The sequence below is a fragment of the Calypte anna genome, chromosome 1, assembly GCF_003957555.1.
Source record: "Calypte anna isolate BGI_N300 chromosome 1, bCalAnn1_v1.p, whole genome shotgun sequence".
Taxonomy (NCBI): domain Eukaryota; kingdom Metazoa; phylum Chordata; class Aves; order Apodiformes; family Trochilidae; genus Calypte; species Calypte anna.
In genome coordinates, this window is record NC_044244.1 from 87,765,060 (window position 1) to 87,789,733 (window position 24,674).

At 44.8% G+C, this 24,674-nt stretch overlaps 1 protein-coding gene across 4 annotated transcripts in view; it reads right to left on the bottom strand.

Moving 5' to 3' along the window:
* Positions 1–3,714: 3,714 nt before the first annotated feature.
* Positions 3,715–24,674, bottom strand: part of EPHA1 (EPH receptor A1) — a 35,235-nt gene continuing 14,275 nt past the window's right edge. Inside the window, exons 3-19 of one of the 4 annotated variants that reach the window (XM_030453692.1) lie at positions 23,188–23,463; positions 21,138–21,528; positions 15,875–16,030; positions 14,637–14,969; positions 13,206–13,330; positions 12,964–13,123; positions 10,337–10,433; positions 9,472–9,527; positions 9,090–9,212; positions 8,800–8,985; positions 8,297–8,358; positions 7,691–7,900; positions 6,879–7,028; positions 6,044–6,237; positions 5,585–5,740; positions 4,626–4,749; positions 3,786–4,086 (exon numbers count right to left, since the gene is read on the bottom strand). In XM_030453692.1, coding sequence (XP_030309552.1) covers positions 4,671–4,749; positions 5,585–5,740; positions 6,044–6,237; positions 6,879–7,028; positions 7,691–7,900; positions 8,297–8,358; positions 8,800–8,985; positions 9,090–9,212; positions 9,472–9,527; positions 10,337–10,433; positions 12,964–13,123; positions 13,206–13,330; positions 14,637–14,969; positions 15,875–16,030; positions 21,138–21,528; positions 23,188–23,463 — 2,754 coding nt within the window. In that variant the 3' untranslated portion in view covers positions 3,786–4,086; positions 4,626–4,670. Of the gene's footprint in view, positions 4,750–5,584; positions 5,741–6,043; positions 6,238–6,878; positions 7,029–7,690; positions 7,901–8,296; positions 8,359–8,799; positions 8,986–9,089; positions 9,213–9,471; positions 9,528–10,336; positions 10,434–12,963; positions 13,124–13,205; positions 13,331–14,636; positions 14,970–15,874; positions 16,031–21,137; positions 21,529–23,187; positions 23,464–24,674 lie in introns of all 4 variants that reach the window. The other 3 variants (XM_008499114.2, XM_030453697.1, XM_030453703.1) reach the window with 3 other exon arrangements.

The window sequence follows — 24,674 nt, forward strand, 5'->3', positions numbered from 1 at the left end:
ATCAATGGTTCTAGAATTCAACAACATGAAACCTACTCTTGTTCTCTTGCTAGTTTTGGGGAAATCTTCAATGACTCATTGCAAACTGATCAGTAAATGCTTTGTGGTTTCCTATAGGATGAGCAAAGAAGAAACATATTTGCTTTCTTTTTTTTCTTATCTAAGTTCTTGCTGGCTTGTATGCATGGCTTTGAGTGGTTGCTTATGACTTTGATTATGTGATTAAAAGCTTGTGCCCACAAACTCCCAGGAGCACAAAAGAGAGAAATGATGGGGAGAGAAGAATACTAATCCAGGTCCTCCAGAGCTCTCAGTTTAATATGGATATGTATCCTGACCAACAGAGTTAATGGGAAGGGCTCTTTGGATCACTGCAGACTAAAGAGATTACTCACTCTGTGGGGCATGGAGTACAGGGGAAGAGCACTTCAGGACTGTGCAACACCTATGGGATGCATAGGGGCAGGATCAAAGGTAGGAAAAGTGAGTCAATAAGGAGAGGAAGAAGCATGGGAAAACTGGGGGGGAAAGGGCACAGAAGAGGCTGGCTGCATGTATACAGTGCACTTGTCTGGCCATGCCCTGGGTGTCATCAGCACAGTTTGTCCTGTCTTACAAACTTTGCTTTTTTTGTTTGTTTTGTTTTTTGGGTTTGGGTGTTGTTTTTTTTTCCCTTTTGTGTGAAAGGCTTCTGTTCAGTGCATGTGGAGGTCCAAGTGGCAGGAGCTGGAACTACCTGAATGCATACATGCTGTATGGGTGTATAAATCCATGCGTAATCAATCACCAGCAAAAACAAGTTAGTGCGTAAGTAGGGTCAGAGACTTTAGTTGGCAAAGCTGTGAATATGGCAGGATGCTGGAAAGACCAATCTGAGAGTCAGCAGCTAGAGCTCCCAAGTGCTCCCAGACAGCTTATTCCTTGGTCTGGAAATGAGTTAAGGGTAAGCCTGGACCAGCTACTAGAGAATAGTTTAAATCTCTGTGAGGTGACTGGGAGGACAGGGAATCCTGGGGCCAGCTGCTGGGTAATGCCAATGTCTAAGGAAAATCCCTGGAGGGCTCGTGTGTGGGCATGGGCATAAGGAGTCTGAGTGCACACCACTGGAGTGGGGCTGTAGGCCTCAAGGATTCGTGTTCTGGTGCCAGCAACTGAGGAGGTCATCTTGAGCTCCAGATTGTGGATCCAGATACTCAAGGAGCACATAGCATACATGCACGTATTTCTTGCTAACAGGTTCATCCTGATCAGCCAGAGAAGGGAGTAGGATCAGGCTGTTTGTGCTGTGCTTGCATGACTGTTGTGGTTTTTTGCCTCAGGCCAGTCATGTACAACGTGTGTGCATGTGTATACACATATACATGTGTATTTTGTATGCACTAATGCCTTTTGGGAATACACGTTCAGGCTTGCTACTGGCTGTACCTGAGGACTTGGAACTGAGCAGCCTCTCCTATATTAGGACAGCTGATTCAGCAGCTCCTCACAGTTGAAAATAGAAGGGACCTCTTTCCCCCAACATCAACAAGAACAGGTTGCTCAGGAATGTACTCCTTTAGTGTTTTTTTTTAAGTATCTCCAAGGTTGAGAATGCCCTTGGTAACCTGTTCCAGTGTGTCTTGGTTTTGTTGGGACAAAATTCAAAATAATGATTCTATTTCAAGAAACTCTAGTTTTGAGAGGCTGCAGAGTCAAATTCTGTGAAAACAAAAGAGGTGATGCTCTGGTATGCAGGTTACCACAGTGACCAATGTCCAGGGTAGTTCTGAACTACACATGCAGTGGGCTATGAGGGACAAATCCCAGGGCACCTTACCTGAGCTACCCAAGTATTTCATACCATAAAAGTCACCCTCACAATAAGTCAGGAAGTTTGCAGTCCCATCCATCTCATTAGTGATCCTGTGCCTGAGGCCTCTTTGTTGTAAGCATCCCATTCTTGTTGGAGCTGTCTAGTTCGTAGCGTTGGCCATTTAGTCTTCACTTAGCTCATGACTACTGTCTGGAGCTGAGTATAACTTTGTATTTCATATCAGCATTGGGGTTAATAGAAGTTCATTACTATTATTATTGTATGAAATCTCCTCATTTCCAGTAAGGGGTCTCCTTTCCTTTTCCTGATTCTCCCTCCTTGGTGGGGTAAGGTGATAGAACAACTGTTCAAATCACAAAGCAGTGTTTAACAACTCTCACGGTAGGTTTTTTTCTTAATTTTATATGGAGTTTATTGCATTTTGATGTGTCCCAGTTACTTCTCCTTTCAGTGGTAACCACTGAGGAAAGTCTGCCTCCCTCTCCTCAGGTAATTATACATAATTATAAGAGGCCCCCAAATGTCGAGGCTGAACAGTCCCAGCTCTCCCAGCCTCTTACCGTTTCTCAGATGCTTTATTTTCTTCAAAATTGTAGTGGCCTTTCACTGGACTTCCTCCAGTAAGTCCATGACCTTCTTTGGACTGAAAAGCCCAAAACTGAACACAACACTCTGGATGACTGACAGTTGCTGAGCAGAAGGGGAGAATCACCTCCATCCAGCTACTGGGGATGTATTTGCTAACACAGCCCAGATACATACAAGGGCACATTAATGGCTCAAGTGCAACTTGGTGTTCACTAGGACCTGCAAGTCCTTTCCTGGCAAACTGCTTATCCCACCAGTTAGCACCCAGCATACCTGGGGCTATTCCTTCCCATTTGCAGGGCTTTACGTTTCCCTTTGCTCATGTGTCTTCTCTCTTCCTGTTTCTCCCACCTATAAAGATCCCTCTGAATGGCAGCATAGATATCTGATGTATCGACCACTCCCGGTTTTCTACCATGTGTGAGGATAAGCTAAAGTTTACATATGCATGACAAGCTCATAGTCAGCCTCGTCAAGGCTTATCTTCCAGACTGGCTATCTGCCATGTAACAGCTTTATTATCTGTATTTCTTATTGAAGACACCTTTTACAAAGACTGAATTTACTGATGCACTAACAGTAAGAGCTTATCTTGTCAGCTCTATCTCTTACTGTCGGTATAATGACTCCAGTAGCTGAAGTGTGTGTATACTATAGTTTCTTGTGTATACTCTACTTCTTCTCGTGTTGAATAGAAACCAGCCTTCTTGCTTTAAGCTGCAGTTCTTTAGATCTATGCTTCTCCACCTTTCTGTCATGCAAGACTTTCCCAGGAGCATTACTTGGTAGCCTTAAGAGTTTGGAGCATTACACAGTTATGGAAACACCAATAGCTACCTACAGCAAGTGACTGCTGAATTGCTCAGACTCTTCCTCACCAACCTAGACTTCGCTCAAGCACTGAAATACTCTTTCCAGGTAGGAGAAAGTCTTAGGAATTTAATCTTGAGATTTTTTTTTTTTTTTTTCCCTCTAGAACAGTATCTTCTGCAGCAGAATTACTACTCATATGCACTTCATCAAACCACTGCAGTAGCTTTTAATACTTCTCTTGGCTTAGGGGTAAACACAGGCACTGTAAATAGAGTGACTTGGCTAATGGGTGGATACAGAAAATAATCTGAAGTGACCAGCTACATATGTCTCCTTTAACCCTGATGCAACCGCATTTCCACATTAAATCTGTAGCTAAACAGACAAAGGCTATTAACTGGAACAACTAAATATGGATGTGAGGATGCTGATGGAACATACATGCTAAAGTAAAGGTCCCAATCATATTTGAATTAAGCCAAAGAATCCCAACACAGCTTGCTCTGCCACAGGTTTATTTACAAAATATTATTTACAGTCCATAATTGTCTTGATCTGATAAATAATAACATTTCCTCCACAGAGAAGGAGTAAGACAGACCATCTACACATTTTTTTCTGTTACAAATACCCTATCCAGCCAACCAAGTCTATTCTCTCTTTAAAAAAGGAGCAGAGAAAAATGTGTACCTAAAAGGTTTTCTGTCCATGGCACAAGTGAAGGTATGAAGCTGACTGGAGAGATGTCAATCTCCCCGCTGAAGTGTGCATGTGCAAAACAGCAACATGCTGAGGTTACGTGATCATACAAGTCACAGCAGAGTGTGCTGCTACTCCCAGCTTCTCCAGAGAAGCACATAGTCAATTGGTGTCTAAGGCAAGAAAAGCTAAATTAAAACATCTATCCCTTACCAGCAGCCTTGTGAAAGACTGAATAGTTTGTTCCTGTTCCTGTAAAATAAAGAAGACAGAAGGCTACTGAAATGAGACGGGATGTATGCCAGGGAGTGAATGGGCCCAGTCTCTACGTGTCTGTGTCCTTGTGCATGTTCCCTGAATGTCCCAGTATACCTGAACCCTCATCTCCAGTCCTAAAGCATTACCCACTGCCCACAGCCCCCTTTGTATGTATCCTTATGTTTCCATGTGAGGGTCTGAAACTCCAGTATGTGGACTACGGGGACTACTTAGTGCTGCACAGAATGGACAACAGAAGACAAGGCTGAAAACAGTTTCTAAGACCAGTGTTCTGAAGCTTACTGATGGCTGCTGTAGAGCTAAAGCAAGGGGGAACAGAAATGAGAGCAGGTGATGTTGCCTCATGAGCCTTTTCAGTTCTGGTTGTTTTTTGTTTGCTTGTCCCAGTCACTCATTTGGAACCAATTACCATAGGAATGATTCCAAGTGATACCTGGTAAGAACGGGCATTTAGCAAGCTTAAGAGAGCAACAACTGATCACTCCTTAAAGCCTTGAATGCTACACAGGATCCTCTTCTGGTGGCCTGGAAGTGACACTCCCATCTGTTTCAAGTCCCTGAAGGAAATGGGAAAAGAAAGGAAAAAATTAATTTCTGTTCTTGTTGCTTGAGGACTGACATGACTGTAAGAACAGAAACAGTTCATTAGTTTGGAAAGCTTCTGTTCCCTCAGTGCCTCCTACTATGTTCACCTTTTCTTCAGAAGGAAGAAAATTCTAGATGTCCCTGTCCTTCTGTGGCTACCTCTGCATGCCCAGTCAATTAGCTCCTTCCACCTTATGACTGGGGGACCTGTGTTCCCATTAAATCAGGACTGTGGCCATGTCAGCTTGTCTCAACGTTTTAGCAGGTCTGTTCTACACTATGCCTACTCATTTGATTTATGTAACTGTTTGGAACTGGGTACACAACAGGACATGGCTGTGTTGGTAAAGCTTCTGACTTGAGTCCTAAAGAGCCCAGAAGGACTTTGCTCTATGATAGAACAGTGGCTGTCTGATGGGGCGGGGGGAATATCACTAGCCCATGTGGAGTTCAACGCAAGAAAATTATCTTATGAAGTCCTATACATGTGGGGAGATGGTCAGGTTAGAGAACCATCTGCCACCTACTCTCTCCCCTTGCTGTGAGTTCAGAGCAGCTCAGACCTCTGAAGAGCCTCAAGTATGAACAGTTAGGCCATTAGTCTCACAGTTTGGGATGATCCCAATCTTTGGGGCTGACTCTTCCCTTTTAGGGTAAGAAGCCAGTCCATTTCCATTGAACCATATAGAGAAGGATGGAGAGAAGCCTTTCAAGTAAATCTGAGTGCCTGTTCAGGTAGCACAGGAACAGCCCCAGCTATTTGTAGCACATCCTGGGGTGCCATGTGGGAGCAGAGCGTGCCCTTACTCAGCAGTGAGCTCCAGAATGGATTCCATGGTGTCCAGGCCAGCAGTGCGGAAGTTGGAGATGTAGCGCTTCATGCGGATGGATTCCAGCCACTCAGGGATGGATCGATAGGGTATCCCATCAGATCCACTGCAGCTGGGGAGCCGAAGGGTTACCCTGAAGACAGATAAAGCCCTCATTAGCCAGGCAACTACCTTAAATAGCCAGTACTATGAGACAGTAAAAGGGCAAGCACCCTCTGCCAGGGCTAGGCCAACTCTACGTGCTCTGAGGAGTGAGGTCAGGCAGTGTAGGCTATGTCCTTTGTCACCACCAGAGGTGACAACTACCTAATGCACACAGAACATTCAAGGTGCCTCTTGCCAGCCTGCATTGCTAGCACTACCTCTCTTCCCGCTGCAGGCAGGGGGGTGAAAATCTCCCAGTTAACCTCTCCTGGTCCAGAAATAGCTTGCTTACCTGGGATCAAAGTCTGCAACAGGCCGGAGGAGCTGGGGACTTGAGATGAAATGCTGCAGCTGTGCCCGAATTTCCTGAAAATGAGGCCTCCTTGTCCGATCGTGTGACCAGCAGCTCTTCATGAGCTCATAGAGGATAGACGGGCAGTCCACGGGTGGGGGGAGACGGTACCCATCCTCTAAGCTTTTCATCACCTGCACAGAAGACAGTGAGAAATCTGGCCAAGAGCAGAGGGTGTGAAAGAGAAGCCTTCAACCAGGGTCGAAGCAGGTTACATGTATCTCAGGTAGAATTTGAGCAGCACAGCAAAGGATGAGGACATATACAGAATGTCATGAAGTGAAGTGGCATTTGCAGCTATTTTCAATCCTTTACTAGCCTAGCTGCCATTTGCCACTCATGGCATGCACTCATGAGAAGTGAGGACCAAACAATCCTGGCACAGGCCTGGTGAGAAAAAGGGAACCAGACTCAAGAAAAATTTTGACAGCATATGCTAACCTACCAGATGTGCTGAGCCTTGAATTAGGCCAGACATAATACTCCAGAGACAGAGAAAGGAGAGAAAGAAACCAAAAGAGAACATCTCCAGACCCAAAGGCCATGGCCAATTTAACCAGTTTTTAATTTGGCTCATTGCTGTTGGCACCTGGAGATGGTTCAGAGGCTTAGACACTTACAGCCCCACACTTGGTTGCATTGGGTTTTAGCAGAGGGAGACGTTGTAGTTATGCGTCCAAAAGAATGTCAAAACTCCAGGCTGAGGGAGATCTACAAAAGTTGAGACATGCCTTGTTTCTTATTTTAAATCAGCACTTGAGCTCTTTTCTGTTACCTCTTGATTGGTCATGTTTCCATATGGCTTGTCACCAAATGATAGCACTTCCCACATGACAATTCCAAAGCTCCAGACATCACTGGCTGAGGTAAAAATCCGATGAGCAATGGCCTCTGGGGCTGTCCATCGGATGGGAATCTTACCACCCTGAGAAAAAGCGGAGACATGGTATATCCAGTGTGAGTTTTATTTCTGTAGTGCTGTCACATAAGGAGCATACAAAGCAGTCCAAAGACTGGGCCCACTTCACTTGAATGATATAAACCCCCCCTGGGAAAATATCTCAAAGAAACAGAAACATTCTTGGAAAGTGAATGAGTTTAAGCCCTCTGTTCAACTGAACGCTACACCAAAATGCTGTGAGAGTAAGAGCTTGACACCAGTCACATCCCTACTTTGAATGACACCAAACACTAAAATCAATGGAACTTTCATCTAAAGGGACCCTCAAATGTCTCTAGTCCAAACCTCTGAACTCAGCAGGGCTATCTTTAAAGCTAGGTTCAGTTAATAAGAGCCCAAAAGATCAGACCTCTTATTTGCCTCTGATTTCAAATCCACAATTACTCTGAGTCTCTTAGCAAACAAAATCAATGTGGACTCCAGACAGAAAAGTGCCACCTTCTGAATCATCCATACTGGGACTTGCAGTTTTACTACATGTTTTCCTCAGAGATTTTCCATCCAAAATCTTCCCCGGCCTGGTGTTTCCTACGGTGAAGAAATTCTGCCATACTTATCTGGCAGAATTCAAATCTCCCCGTGACTACAGTTCATTTACAAGACCAAGAGATTGTTTTTAGCATTACCTTGGTTTCATAGGTTCCCTCTGCATCATTCTCTAATATTCGAGAGAGACCAAAATCAGACACCTTGCACTGAAGACTGCGTGTTACCAGGATGTTGCGAGCAGCCAGATCCCGGTGCACATAGTTGTGTTCTGAAAGGTATGTCATGCCAGAGGCTATTCCCTGCAGCATGCTCACAAGCTGGACGGGACTAAATTTTTCCTCATTCTCCTGCATGGAAGAAGTGAGAGAAGATCCTGGTCAATCAGCTACATCAATCTGCTTGCTTTGTAGTTAATGGCCTTATCAACTTGCAGAAGTGAGCATTGGTGAACAAGCAAAAAGGCAATGCTACAGCCTAAAGAACCCAACAGGTTCTCACTAAGGGACTGCTGGTGGTCTCCAGGGTCAACATTAGACACCGACACTTTAACTACCAAAGACAATCCTTTGAATATTGAACAAACTTGATGTCATCAAGTTTTAATTGTTCAGACTGGAAATGTTAGCGAGCAGAAAGTAAGCATATGTCTGTATCTTATTTCTAGCCTTCTTTTATAATCCTAAATCCAGCTCAAGTGCAAATTCTGGCAGGACACAAATATATTTCAGGTTGGAGTCTCTCACCCGAAGGAAAGTATCCAGCGCTCCATTCTCCATATACTCAGTGATGATCATCATTGGTCTCCCTTGAGGAAGACAAGAAAGTGTCAGCCTTTTTGCAATTCTTCTATTCTTGCCTTTCAGTGCTGTCCACATTGGCCTCACACAAAAGAACCATATACAACCCCAACCAAAATCCCCACTCCACTGGCAGAGGTGTCTAACCCTTGTCCTTAGATTTTGTATTCTCCCAATGATTTTGTATTCCTCCTTGTATCAGACACATAATATTACAGCATCCCTTATGTTATCGCAATTTCTCATCCACTTATTAACCCAAGAAGCCTTCTGCTAATACTGCCTTTTGCCTCTGCTGGAAATCTGTATCCCTCCTCCCTTCCTCATTCTCTGCCATGGCTAACATGACAATGTCTGGCTTCTTCCAGCACAGCCTCTCTGGTAGCATCCTCTCTAACAAAGGCCCAAGAAAGGTATCAGTTTCTGCTCCCATTTCAGGACTCTCTTACTTTTGGTGACAACTCCTTCCAGGCGTACAATGTTTGGGTGATTGAATTGCCCCATAATTGTTGCTTCACGCAAGAAGTTCCACCACTGTGAGTCTGAATATGTTGACTTCAAGGTCTTGATGGCAACCACAACGCGTTCCTTCCCTGGGAGCCGCAGGGACCCACGATAGACCTCCCCAAACTCCCCTAAGGACAACCAGAGGCCAAAGTTCACAGATTAACTCAGGGAACAGGCAGCAAAATATCTGTGGGGTGGAACTGAAAGATGGGGAGAGCAACAAGTGACTCACCCTCTCCAATCACATTCTCCATAGTAACACAAGTGACATCCAGTTCCTTGGTGAATTCCAGCACTCCTCTGCTGGGGTCATCATATGGTTGCAGGTCTACATAGGGCTTCAACCAGACCTTCTCTATGTTAAAGGGAAATAAAAGAGCAAATTAACCTGTCAACTCTTTGGACAAGATTTGTAGAGCAAAGCTACAGAAGCAGAGGTGGAGCCATGCAATTCTGACAATGTGAGTAAACAAATCTACTAAAAATACATTGAAGAGTAGAGATGTTATGGGAAGAAGAAAATTAGATCAGGAAATCCACACTTTTGTCTGTGCTTCTAGTGCTTCTTTTCATTCCTTCTAACCCATTCCAGGCTACTGCCCCTTTGAACTCACCTCGATCAAAGCCTGAAGTATTGTAATCTGGCCGTGCTTGTCTCCGACGAGCCTGCCTGGAACATAAGAAGCAGTCATGAAAACAAAATGATCAGCAGATAGCAAAGCAAAAAGCAAGACTTCCAAGCTGTCTGCCCTAGCTGGTCAGTGACAGGGTTCAGGGTAACACAGAGCAAAGTGGAACCACATGCTGCGCCTACTTGGCAGAGTACAGCTAGCAAGAGAATGTGATGCTTTGTTTACATTTAGAAATGGAGCTCTGTTTCCCATGCAAGTTTTGCTCATCCTTCTGCTTGCTGACTTAAAGATGAATTTCTAATTATTTCCTGTTTTCTGTGCACTTTCAGTACAGTACCTGATCTTCTTAAAACAAAACAACAGCAGCCTTATAGATATTTAGAAAGGAAGTAGAATTTCATGTCTGGGTAGAGGACCAGTAAAGTACATGGAAAATGGTTTTAAATGACTGGATACATGTATTGCACACTTAATCGATCAGTAGCTATAAAAGTGATTGTACCATAACAAGATCTTTATTCATCTATCATGATAACAGCATGATAGTGCTGGATCACAACAAAAATGAGAAATAACCCCATTTTCCTCTGTCCTTAGCAGCAAGCATTATGTTACAGACAGACTGATCCCTCCAATTCTGCTAATCAAAATTATTTACTGACTCACTCCATCTTGCAGCACGCACACTGGTCTTTCACAAACACTCTTTCTTAACTTACCTCTACCATCCAATATTCTGGGAGAAATCAGTGCCTCCCTTCCTTTCTCCCTTCCTTTCTCAAGTATCCATAGCTCAAATATTCCTACATCTGTACCTTTTTCAATACCAAAAAAAATCAACACTTACTTTCGCCGAAAGATGAAAAGCCCCAGAAGCAATCCAATGAATAGCAGAACTCCAAAGATAATAGAGACTATAACTCCACCAGACAGAGCTCCTGTGTCTGCAGAAATAAACAAAAAGGCCATATGTTTTGAAAGACCAAGAATTATTTGTCTGCAGTGTAGCAACCAGCTTCTACCAGCCAATGGTATTAGGTGAGCTACGGACATTTGTTTTCCAGGCCACAGAGCTACCTGAGTTGAGTCCAATCATACTACTACTCATGTGCATGAAGCACCTTCTGGCAGGTAGATGGCTGACTCTCATCTACAGTACTGGTCTTCTAGTTGAGTAATTTATCCATATACCTGGTTTCCCACATAAATTCCACGACACTTTGAAAGATGAAGAACAGCTGTTCCTTCCCTTCCATTCCATTTCAATTACTCTCTCATATCAGAATCTTCTTTCTGCTCAGATGATTTAGACTATGGCAGAGCAAAGATATGGTCTTCCCCATCAGTCTAACATTACTCTCTTCTTGCCTTAAACACTAATTTCACACTCCTCTTCCATCAATATCTGGAGTTAGTCCTTTGCCTAGTTACCTTGATAGAAGCTACTCTCTGCTTAAGACTTCTGAAGCAAGCTGGTGCTGATTTACAAACTTGCAGTCTAACAGCTTTCTCAAATCTGTTAGGTAGTTTTATTTTGTAACTGGATAACATTCAGGTAGCATTCACATAACACATGTTGTCTTCTTTCATTTAGATTCTAAAGCAAAAGTCATCCATTTCCATACAGCATTCATCAGAGGAAATCGTAAATTATTTCTTTTGGTGAGGTATGTGTTTTTAAACCTTATTTCCCATGACTTAAAAAACTATTTTAAAAGAAATGAAAAATATATTAACAAAAAGTGTTCATATCTATATCTAATGAGAAATTACATTTTTTAATATTTTCCCCTAAAGAGATTCAGGAAAACATATAGAAGAAAGAAAATTCCTAAACAAATTATTTCAATAAATGAGCACATTTTAAAGTGAGAAAACAGCTTGTGTGAAACAGACAGCTGTGTCTTGAAGTATTTCCCAACATCAAGTCCAACGGTCAACATCCATAAAGTCTAATTAACACTTCTTATTCTTGCTCAATTTGATGCTAACTCATTCCACTAAAATTATTAAAAATTGCCAGCTTAGTTAAGCAGAAATTAAGAAGACCTAATGTTATTTTTTGTTAAAAACAAAGTCAAGGTTTGAAAAATTAAATACTTTCTTTTATTAATTAAATTATCTTTTAGGGACATAGCACTTCTTCAGGAAACTAAGGGATCTAAATTCTCAAATTCAGATTTTAAAAAAAACCCTCTCCCTGAAAAACCTATTCCACTAATATTTCCAGACCTTTACAGCTGAACAATGCTTCTTGTATTATCAGAGAACTACCACCACATGAAACCTTCCTAGCACTTTTTTTTTTAATACCCTTCATATTTAAAATAACTTGTTATCAGGTATGATGAGGTGATCAACTTTTATTTAGGGAAAAAAGCATGATCTCAATGAAAGCATTTTCTAACATGTCCTTTTATAAATATCAAAACCATCTAAGGTAGATGTTAACTTACATATTTTCCACAGAACCTTTATGATACACTATTCTATTTCAAGTGTTAAAGATCACTTATGTCATCATCATTTGGCACTGTGACTTCATTAAAATCTTACCAAAAGCTCCTGGTGCTAAAAAAGACCAATATTTAAATTACATTTAAATCACAGTATGATAACTCCTTACCAGCTTTTACATAGTTAGCTATTTAGTTACATTAAGGTATGCCTTTGCCTTCTTCCAAGTCCTATTTCATTACAATAAAACTCACCTTTCAAAGGCATAATTTCAACTGATGTATTTCTAAAACTATCCATAAGGTAAATAGGAGACTGTGTGAATGTATGGAGTTAGAAGAGAGCAAACTCCATTATAGAAATTTTTTATAAAGAGGAAGCCTCTGGGTAATACAAAGAAACAGGAGGCTGGGAGTGTGGCCTGTATGAGATGCTATTTCACATAGGAGAAAGGTCTTCTCTGTGGCCTCTATAGCTTGTCCTTCTACACTTTCTTTGCTTTGATGGAGAAATTTTTTCAGCATTGCATACCATCTCTTGGGGCAGAGTTACATCTAGAGGCAGGACTACATAAAGTAGAAATAAAGCTGGAAAGAATAGTGAAGAGGTCCTTTGAATTCTCCTTTTAACTGGTGACAAAAGGAGCTATATAGTAATCATTTTGCTAATGTTCAAAGTTAGAAACATTTGCCAGAATCAAAATGTCTTTCAGGAGGATGACATGAAGAGCTGACATGCAATTTGCCTGTACAACACAAAAACCTGAGACTGATCAGCTCTGAATGTGAAAGTGTTAAGTGGATTTTATATAACAGCAAGGAAACAGGATAACTGTCTTCTTGTTCTACACTTCTACAAAGAAACAAGGTTGACCCTGGTGACAAGGAACTCAAGAGTGTAGTGTCTGTGCTTTACAGTTGGCACAACACAAAAAGAGATCTATGCATCATGTGAATATACAGCGTGATGTGGAGAGGCAGTTTTCTTCCAAATCAGGTAACAGTGGTTGTCCTTTACCTGGTGGAAGGGTGCGGAATTCCTGCTCTGGGGAGTAAGGTCCAGGCCCAAGGGGTGTGATGGATCTCACACGGAGCAGGTAAGCTGTGTCTGGCTGCAGGTCTGTCAGAGTGACATTTGGCTCAAGAAGGTGCTTCACTGTGTAACGTGCCTCCTCTCCCTGCAGAAATAAGGCAGGGTCAAGTAAAAAATCCACACTGAACACAAAGGACACTTCCACCCCTTTGGGTGGCAGACCTCACCTTCTCAAAGAACATGACCTCATACTCCACTGAGGTCCGGCTACGCTGTTGTGGGGCAAGCCAAGAAACAGAAAGACTACTGTCATCTCTTTGTGTCAGGATGAACTGGGATACTGTCACTGGAGCTGAGGGGAGAGAACAGAGAACATCAGGGAGAAATGAAAAAATAATGCCCTCTCTCCACCAGAAGCTCTTTTCTTCCCTGGTCATAACATGCAACTGGAGGTGACTCACATGCCACTGCCGTCCCTCACCTTTCTCTTCTGTGGTGAAAGCGAAATGAGGTCTCTGGTTGTAATTAATGGCTTTCTGTGAATACTATGCTTCTACCCCAATAATGGAAGCATAACTCTGGCCCCCAAAACAAATGCAGTGTTCCAGGAAATTACGCCCAATCCAGCACTGCAGTGGAAGCGTTCAATTTGAAATAAAATGTCAGGATTTTATGCGCCTACACCAGCAGTAATACAACTATGCTATGTGATTTATGAATGCAGATCTATTTCATAAAGATACAGTGAAATTCAATGCTCAGAATCTCAGCTTACTGCAAATGCATGCTATTTATGAATAACAAAATAATTCTCAGCAGTTTACAAGGACTGAAGAGTCAAGCCTCTTCTGTCCTTCACCATCAACAAGTAATAAAGCCAGCTAAAAGTAGCTCTGCTTTTCTAGCTTTGAGTTCACTGCCCTTTCATAGGGTCAGGAAGAAAAGTTGTATTTTGCTATTGAATGAGAACTTAGGGAAAGCACCAAGGGATGTTGAGCACTACAATGTCACTTTTCTACAACCATGTTTCACAGCACTCTGCAAAGTATTTACAGGACAGCCAAACTAGCTAGCTTGAAGGTAAACTACAGAAACATGTCAAGAATCTGCATGTTTTTAACATCCTCATTTGACTATGCTTTCAAAATTTTTTAGCTGTTTTTTTGGTTGGTTGGTTGGTTTGTTTGTGGTTTTTTGTTTTGATTTGATTTTTTTTTTTGGTTGGTTTTGGGTTCTTTTGTTTTGTTTTTGTTTTTAAGTTACAGCAGAATTTCTATTGTGTTTGGCTGTATCTTTTTGTAATATCCAAGTCATGGAAAGTATTTCCTACCATTTCCCTGTTCTTCCTGTCACACAGGTAACAATCCTTAGGCTGGACTATACTAATGTATGACAGGGAGGGCTTTATCCTCCTCACCTCTGATAAGTCCTTGGTGGATTCATAGCTCTTGCTGGGTAATGACTACTGCTGCTTTGACTTGCAAGGAATATGACTGATGGACCTTACAAGCCAGAGGCAAAGGTACCTTACAGTCCTTATCATACCATACCAAAACATGTGGCAGACAGAAGGAGAAGATGGAGAAAGCTTAAACATTCACAGAGATTCATCTTCCTTTCCTGATGAGCAGGAAGAACTCCTCTCTGCTTCTGCTAACCTGCATGTCCTACTGAGACCCAGACAGCTGGAGAAGTTCTCTGTGGAGCAGGTCCCATCCCTGAGACACCATTATGGGCTTCCACAGCAAAGGTGTAGTTGGTGTAAGCTTCTAGGCCGTCGACATCCACAGCAGGTTTAGTGAGACCAGAAGCTCTGGGGGAGAACACCACCCCAGCCTCACAGGGGTCACACAGCAGGAAATGGCAGCGGTGACAGAAGACTGTGTAAGTCAGATCCTTTCGGCCACCGTGATCACTGGGTGGCTGCCACCACAGGCTCAGCTGTGTGCCAATAAGGGAGAAGCTGACATTGCGGGGAGCCGAGGGGGGGCCTACAAGAAGCATGAAAGAAAGTATTAGATCCAGTTGTTTATACCCAAAGTACTGTGGCAGTTTCTCATCTGATGATGCATTTCAAATTAAACCCCCTGCCCTCCCAGACAATCCCCCTCTCTGATCCCCATTTTCAATATTTTGTTTCCTCCTATGTCTTTGTTCATAGAATCACAGAACAATTTTGAGTTGGAAGGGACCTTTAAAGATCATCTAATCCAACCTCACTGTGATGGGCAGGGACATTTTGCACTAGAAGTGGTTACTCAAAGCCCTGTCCAATCTGATCTTGATCACTTCCAATGACTGGGCATCCACAACTTCTCTGGGTAACCTGCTCCATAAAAATGTCTTCCACATGCCCCATCTAAATATATCCCCTCTCAGTTTAAAACAATTGCCCCTTGCTCTGTCACTGCAGGCCATGGTAAAAAGTCTGTCTCTATTTTTCTTATATGTCCCCTCTAAGTATTGAAAAGCTGCAACAAGATCTTTCCAAAGTCTTCTCTGCTTCAGGATGAAGAACCCCAAATCTCTCAGCTTTTCTTCATGGGAGAGGTGTTCCATCCTGATGGTCACTTGTGGCCCTCCTCTGGACTCACTTTAACAGTTCCATGTCTCTCTCATGCCTGGGACCCTAAAGCTGGATGAAGTACTCCAGGGGGGGTTCTCACAAGAGCAAAATAGAGGGCAGAATCACCTTCCTTGACTTGCTGTCCACACTTCTTTTTATGCCACCCAGGACACAATTTGTTGTCTGGACTGTTAGCACACGTGGCCAGCTCATGCCTGGTTTTCGGCCCACAAGTATCCCTACATTCTTCTTCATGGGCTGTTCTCAGTAAGATAATCCCCCCAGCCTGTATAGATATGGTTTGTTTGTTTTTTTCTATCCATGACTCACGCGTGCAAGCAATGTTCTGGCCCTCTGCGGGTGCTCTGTAGAAGCCTGCATTGCAGGGACAAGACGTAGCCCCTGACTCATTGGACAAGCTGTTGGGGGGGCACTTCAGGCAGTGTTTAGTCTCCAGGGAATGACGGTAGAATCCTCGTTGGCAGGCTGTGAAGAGACAAACAAATCAATGTAAGATCAACCAGAATAAACAGGAAACCACCTGCTAGTTTCATTCAGCTTCTTGAACTCTCTTTATCTGCTGGTTTTTCTTTCATTTTCTTAGCCTCACAGGTTGGAAGGGACCCCTGGAGGTCACCTAGACCAATTATCTTAGAGAAGACAGAGACAGGATGTAAACTCAAGGTAGGATCATTATGATATGACTTTTGTAATGAAGTGGTATCTCATTCCTCACAGATGCTGTATGAAAACAAGCTTTTGTTGCTCAGTCTCTTAGAGTTCTTTCAACATACACCCAGACTGGTCCCCACCTTGCCCTTCAAGCTTTCCACACCATAAGAACGAGCTGCAAATAGTAGCTCCAAGTCCTTGTACTCCTCAGAGTCCTCTACTTGCTGACTTCACATGGGATTGGCAGCAGGGATTTTAGCAGAAACATTTTTTCTGATTTCAAGTGTTGTGCCAGAGCATCACCTAGGAGGAACCTGAGTAATATCTAGACATCTGTCAGTTCACTTAACAGCATTGAGTGTAAGTGGCTACGGAGCCAACTCAGACTGCAAGAAAATAGGTGCCACGTGCTTTCTATGGACTAGAAAGTCCTACAAAAATAAGCAGTGACATCTTTCTTTAAGTATAATATCTGACAGTTTTTGCTGCATTACTATTAGCCTGATCAACAGAAGCACTGGTCTGTCTATCAGTTATCTCAAGGTCAATGGTTTTCCTCTATAGATGTGTAGCAAGGAGAAAATGAGCAAGGGAGATTGAAGTGAATTTAAATGTTTACCTGCCTGTGCTAAAACAATCTATTGAATGTTCTTAAACTAAAAAAACAAACAACCTAATCAGAAATTTGAGAATTGTATACACTAACTTTCTGCCATGGCTACCACTTGGTATTTAACTTGAGCATTGAGGGAATTACCCTTTTCATAATGAACTATAAAAGCAACACTGTCTTGTATAAACCCTCAGGTGATCCCAATAGAGAACACCCCAAAGCTATCTGCTCAGGAGCCTGACACAAATGATTTACTGTGGTGGAACATAGCATAGGAAATGATCCTTTATCCAGAGGCCAAAAGTAATCCAACCATTCCTGATATGTAACATAAAGAAGGGACCTGAGGGACCTAAAAAAATCCACTAGCAATAGTCAAACAAGACACCACACCATTAGTCCTCAGTGTATGTTGAGATCTCTATCTAGATTGTCACCAGCAAAGTGGCTTCATCTCATTCCTATTGGTCCCTTTTCTTGCCCTGGGATAGCAGGCAAATTCTCCCATTAACACTGGGTCCTGGCAGGCTGGCTACCAGTTGCACAGTAATACTATCCCACAATTATGTGGGGATACTGACTTACTTGGGCCAAAAGAATTTGCAGCACATAAGCCTAAACAGCACAGAAAGGAGAAATAATCACAAGCAGGAACAACCAGCAACTTTGGATTTCGGGAAATAACTGAACTGCTCAGGAAGGAGTCTGTTAGTCTGAGCTACAACAACACAGTTATGTGGTCAAGGACAGCAAAGCTTCTTGAAAGAATTAAGAGGCTCAAGCATTGATCACCAGCCTAAAGAGATTGCATTTATATTCAAGATCAAATCATCTCCTTCGGAAATAGACAATGAGAGGAGAATTTACTTTGATCTCTAGCCTGCTAGCAACCGAGAGCAATTCTACATGCTGGAGTGAAGATGAAAGCTTTGTGGCCTCCAGCCATTTTGCTCCAGCATTCAAAATTCAAAAATCCCTGACACTGGATCAGTTTGCGTTAGGAAAGCTTTGACAGCAAGATGAAAAACAAACCAAGCACAGCATAACAAGAGGTTGTGATATGGTTACCTTCCATAAATATGGGATGACATACACACCCTCTTATTACCAGGATGAGACAGCAAGTAAGTTAGGGAAATTTGGTTTTGGGGACCTTCACCAGGTCAGTTAGCACCTCCCCCAAGAGACCGCTGCTCGGCCTCTGTTCCCCCAGAACTAAGCTCCGGTGCCGCTCCAGACCCCAGCTCGTACCTGCTTCCCCCACCGGTGGTGGTGGTGAGGCCCCTCAAGCAGGAGATCTGTCTCGCGTGGTCAGCACGCCCCGCAAGGACAGGGAATGCAGGGAGGAGGGAACGGGAGACATTTGAGGGAATCACTTGGGGCCGTGCCTGCACCATTAAACTAAAGGAGGGCAGGGGTGAGGGCAGAAGCGGAGAAACCCAGCTGCCTGAACGACCCATCCCGCAGCGAGGGCGCTCTGGGATGAACGGGACGGGACGGGACTCAGCGCGGGACGAACTCCCGCGGGCAGCAGGCGTGAGCCCACACAGTTCCGAGCCGTGCAAGACTGGGCCCGCTTTGACCGGCGCCCTGGGAGCTGCCAGTGCACCACAGCCCACGGGCAGGGGAAAGCCGCCGGGGCGCGGAGGGGCGCGGCCCCGGAGCCTCAGGACGGAGCCCCGGGCCTCCAGCCCAGCCGCCCCCGGGTCCTGGCCGCCGCCTGACAGCACGAGGCGGTGCGGCGGCGGCCGGCGCCTCGTCTCCCTCCCCCGCCGAGGCAGCCCGGCCCCAAGCACCCGCCGGGCCGGCAGCGACCAGCAGGTGGCTGCACAGCACCGACCAAGCACCCCACGGCTGCGAGCCCCGGCGGGGCGCGGAGGCGGCAACAGCCGCCGAGGGCGCGGTGCCCGGCCCCGCCCCGGAGGCGGAGCGAAGCCTCACCGGAGCTGAGCGCCCGGCGGGTTGGGAGGGAGGTGGGGGAGGTAGATGCCGGCGGGCTGCAGCGCAGGCAGGGCCCGCGTGGGGGTGAGGAAGAGTTGCCCGGCGGGCCTCTGGCAGCGATGGGAGCCGGGCTCCCCAGCTTGCCTCCCTCCCCTGCACGCTTTGGGTTCCCTGGGTAGATGAGGTGGATGAGCGCTTGCCCTCGGCCACCCCAGGAGCGCAGGCGGCGAGGGAGGTGCAGAGCCAGTAGTCTCAGCTCCAGCCCAGCCCCCTTGGCCGATGCTGCCTGCTTTCCCCGGCCCCTGGGCACCAGCTCCAGGCTACATGATGGGAAAAACAGGCCTGGGAAAGGGCCCGCTCAGCAGGCGCCAGAGGGCTGAGAGGATGGCTGAGGCCCTCCCTTCACTCCTTATTCCTCCTGCAGGTGCCTCTCGGGAGGCTGCCAGCAAGCACTGAGCAGTCTGTAGGCACCAAGCCTGAGCTCGGCTCACCCACCACCCCACAGAGCCCATCAGGTAACACAAGCAAGGGGCACAGCCAACCTTCGTGTTCACACTAAATTACATACTTGAGGAAGTTAATCACAGGGCTCTAGGTTTATCAGCAGCAAAGTCTGCTTTGAGAGACAGATTTAATGCTCTGGGCAGGCACAGCTTTCCCCCGGATCATAGTGTGGCTGAGCTTCATATGGATGGGATTTCACCTAGGGATTGTATGAACTAGTTCAGAACCCCAAGCCTCTGGTTTTCTGTTGCCTCCTGTTCTCTAAACAGAAGTCAGGTTCTCCTCCCTCTTGTGAAGCAAAAGGGCTTCACAGTTGGGCTTTCCTTTTTTTCTGTTCCCACTTCAGGCAAGGCTTAGTGTCAGGAAGACACTGCCTGAAGATCTTCCTCCATCCTGACCCCCTTTACATGTTTGAAGGAGAAGTCCTACATCTTGAGGATGAAAGCAGAATCTCTGACCTCAGGCTTCATCCTGACTTGGACCTTGCTAGTCGTTTGCACAACTTCTGGTCTTTACTGCAGAGGGAGAGGATCCCAATATAACCCCCCAGCAGACAACCTACATTCAACACATCTGATGAATCCTCCAATACGAGACTGCTCTGAGCGTGAAGTACCCCTCCCTACCCCTGCTAGGTTCTCCACTCTTCTGAAGACCTCCCCAGTCCCTTCTGAGCCTACAAAAGACACTTTTGACTGCAGCTGCACTTGGGTGGAGTGGGAGAAAAGCACAGATGTAGAATGAACGTGTGCAGTGATAGCAGTCAGGGCCTGTCCAGGCATGACAGCTTCCCTGCCCCTTCCCAGGGGAGTGCTCACAGGAGGGCGGTGAGAGCTGTGAAGCACCTAAGTGGAAAAACTGGCTGGGCTGCGCATGGAGAGGAGATTGCCGGAGAAGGGCAAGGATCTTGTGCTTCAGCCTTCACCAGCTCCTCAAGCAAAATGAGCAGCAAGCAGTGGGGATCCATAGGGTCACGGGATCCTTGTAGCAGAGCAAAGGCAGAACAAACCAGTGGCAAGGCACCTTGCTGACCCTGAGAGCAGTGCACAGATTCCTTTTTCTATATGCCTTATTAGCCTTGTGTCACATGGCTCTGACAACAGAAGCAGAGATGTTCATTTACCCCCCTCTCTGCAGAAATACTTATTTCCCAGAACATCATACACATACTCTCCCCTAAAAAACCATGAACATTCCCCAAGAAGCTGGATCTTGTCCTTCCCATGGCAAAGGGAGCACCCCAGCACTGCTCATGACAAAAACTCTGTCTCAGTCCCTGTCTCCAGCACCCTGGTTACTCTTATGCTTGCTAGTTAGTCTTCCTCAGAAATGAGCCAGGCACTGATGGTATTGTGTGATGTGCTTTACATGGTTTCCCACTGCAGAAAAGCCATCCCAGTCCAAGCAGAAGGTGGGAAGAGAGGAGAAACTTGCCCTCCTCCGGCTCTCAGCTCTCCAGTCACAGGACAAATACACTGTTCCATCCATCTGAGCCATGTGCCCTGAGAGAAGAAGGCTGCCATTTAAGGGTTGGGAACCAGTTGTTGAGTGAATCAGTGTCAATCACACAGCTACAGCTCACAGAAACGAGCTCCAGAGCTGAAGGCTTCTGGATGGAGCCCAAGAGGGTGTGGAGAGGTGTGTGCAGGTCTTACACCTGACACATGAGGTGAAAAATGACAACTGAAAAAGAGAAGCTAAGGAGGAGAAGAAAGGTATAAGATACACCTGGCAGGCAGAGAGGGCAGGCAAGAAAAGTAGACCACACTAACTCCCCTCATCCCACTTAATGTTTACAGATGCTCTGATCTCTAGCTCCCTGGAACCTCTCCCATGGCCTACAGCCAGTGTCTGCATACTCACCTACGCAGCTCCCATCAGCTTCCTCAAACCCAACAGCACAAAGGCATCGGCCCATCGGTACCAGCCACTCTCCATCAGTGCTGCAGTGCATTCTTGGGGGAGAGCCTACTTCTTCAGCTGCATACTCCACGCAGACCCCAGGCACTTCTGTCAGCCCTTCTGAACCCGCTAATGTCTCTGGAAAATGGGCCAGACCCCGTACTGCCTCTGGGCAAGTCTTGTAGTACACTCGGACAGACACCAATGCTACACAAGCCCCAGAGTTCTGGAAAGCCAAGTAGAAGCCCCGTCGAGACAGCTTCCCAATGGGACACACTTCTGTGTTCAGCTGCATGGCACCCGATTCGATGTCTCTGCTGGTGAAACTTTGATCTGCTGCCACAGTATTGAGCTAAGGGAAAAGGGAAAAAGACAACAGTGTAAACATTGTATGCAGCAGGCAGCAGCAGCTGAGATACCCAGGCCTCTCAAACTTCATTTACTCTAAGGCCTTTTAGAGGCTGAATGGTCGATTGTTTCTAACACTAGTGCACTGCATGCTTTCTTCACACTTGGAAGAAGTGTTCACAACAGGGTCTACATCTTTTCTTGCCTCCATACCTTCCACCATCTCCTTCCAATACCTTTGCAGTCATTCACTGGTCTTACACAGCACTTTGTGTTCTGGGTCTCTGATCTCATCAGGAACTAACTGCCCCTAAAGGAGAAAAACTCCCTTCTGTGAGATTTTTCTTTGTTTGCAAATCATACGCAATAGAATCACAGCAGCACATAGGCTGTGTTTTTTTAAATTGACCAGTGAGTTACAACTACCTGTTTCTAATCTGTACTTGATGTGTATCAAATCATCTCCTACAAGGTGGTTCTCATGCAGCACTCAACATATTTCAGCACTGTAAATACTTGGGTGAAAAATGCTCCTACACTCTTACATTCCCATTATCTCAGCAAACAATGGATGAGCATGAGACAGAGATGCTTTCAGTACTTGGGTAAATGGGAAAGGCCTGTGACATCATGTGATATGGAAGAGCTGGACTGAAGGTAGGGTGGTCTTTCTTCTCAGAGAAAATGCCTGACAACTGATCCTCTCCACTGCAGGCCCCTACTCATTACATGACACCACCAGCTCTGTGTGGCTGGATGGCAGATGAAAGGATCTGCACAGCAGCTGTATCTGGCTGTGAGATCCTAAGGCAGCTTTAGGAGTTGTGGAGGTATGGCAAAAATTCATGTGGTAGGTCCCAGCTGCAGGGGAGGTGGAGGAGCACTGGGAAGAGAGGGAAACCTGTTACCAGAGTCCTGCTCTTCCTGTGGTGGCCTTTACTGTTCTTTGTTTCCATAACATTTTTTAATCTGCAGAAATAAAAAACAACCAAAAAATTCAGGTCTGTGGCTTTTTTTAAGACAGAACTTGGTTACAGAAGTTCCTTCACAAAAAAATCTGATGTTCCCTGTTCTGCATTTCAAATGTTTTGATGGCAAGAGGACACTACACTGGGGAAGCAGCAGTTAAAATACAGCAATGCTAATCACACAATGGAGAATTTTATTATAGCAAGTCACCATCTCTAGTTTTAGAATAAAAGGAAAAGACCCTGTATCTTGTAAAAATCAGAGTAAATGATTGGGAGCTGAACTGGATTTTGTTATTCACTTAGTCTAATCTTGTTTTATTACCTAAGGCAAGTAAAATTCCTTTGCACCCTGCTTTACTGTTTCTAAAAATTGGTGTAACCATCTATCACTGCTATAACCCTTTAGAATTCTTATCTACAAGGTGTCCAGTTAAATAAGTGCTTACATAGAATGGAGTGCTGATCTCATTTAAGAACTCCTGTGCCTCTTGTGGCAATGACTGCTCTGAGCATCACAGAGGGCACTGGGGCTAAAGTTTATTCTAAGGACAACGCTTACTATCCACATCCCTTCCCAGATGCTGATTGTCCTGTCCTCCCCCAGCTAGCAAGACACACCTAGTTTAAGCTGAAAGATATGACTAGTTTAAGCAGAAATATATGACTCAGTCTTCACACCCAGTCCTACAGACCTTGATGAACAGCGGGCGGCGGAACTGGATCCCGACATCTTGTTCAGACTCCATGTAATAGAGATTGAAGGTCTCTTTGCAGGTCACCACTTCACCTTTGAAGCTCTTGCAGTCCCTCACAGTAAACTTCAGCTCCACATAAATGCGGGAGGCTGCCTCACCCCGATAAATCCAGTTTGTGCGAAGCCAGTGATCAGTGTCACCCTCAGAAAGCACACTGCAGTCTTGGTACATATAGACTGGGGTACCATTTATCATCTGCTGCACTTCACTCCACTGCTCCCAGGGTAGAAGAAAACACATATTGTTAGGCAGGTACGATAAACAAGCTTCACTTCAACTATTACAAAATATAGCCTGAAAGATCCATTGCCAAATAGCATTTGGAGCTCAAAGCCTGGCTAGCTAAAAGGTCCCTTACAATGAGCAAGAGCTGCACCTGGCCTTGAGGGCCATATCTGCCCTCTACACAGGGAGCAAAGAGGATACTGTAATTAGGATCTGATTTACAACAAACTGAAGGGAATAAGACTGCATGGACCCTCACACATCACCTTCATTCTACCTGAGTTCCAATCTATTTCTTTCATAGACTATCTCAACTTAGATTGAGAAAAAGACTCACTACTCCATGGCCACTTCTCTCTGCCTCGATTCACATTCAAAGTTTACAGTAGGACATACTATATCAGGACTGTTATCTGCCCCTAAAAATAATGCACACTACTTTGGGGTAAGAAAAGTTGGCCCAATGCAATGGGAAGGTCAGTTGCAGAAGGACTGTGCTAGAGCACTCATTAATTTGGAGTCCACACTTCTTTAAGTACAATATTTTTCAAACCCTAATTTTACTGTTAAAACTCAGTTGATTTTCCTTATTTCATACTAGGTTCTGCTTCTTCCCCAGACAAATAAGAGGAGAAGGTGAGCCCAGTTGCTCATATGACTTCATAGATACTATTTGTATTAATCCAGTAAAGTTTATACATACTTTAATATACACTTTTGCTGAATTTTATGTGGTTCTATTTTTGTTTCCTCACCACAGGTCAGATACAAAATGCAGAGAATACACACTTTTGAATAAGTCACACACGAGAACTGAAAACTTGGAAACAAGGTTTTGTCCACAGGGAGAATAACTTAGGTCCTTTTTCCTCCCATGCTAAGACTGTCTTTCTCATTATGCTTTAAATGCTTAATCAAATTAAATTGAAACAAGTGCCCACAGAGGTATTGGCACAAGTTTAAGTATCTTGGTTTTAAATCACACCCCAGGTTAAGATGCAATTTAAACAAGGCCTCAGTCTCTATATTACTCTCAGCTTGTCAAGTCTCATGGTCTGAGCATGAGACTCACACATTTCTCCAGCACCACCACCTCCTGTACTCCCAGCATGACACCACAGCCTCTCTCCTAGATTCTCATTCCACAGACCAGGTCATTTTCCTCGTGGAATACAAGAGATGGACCCACAGAGTGCCAA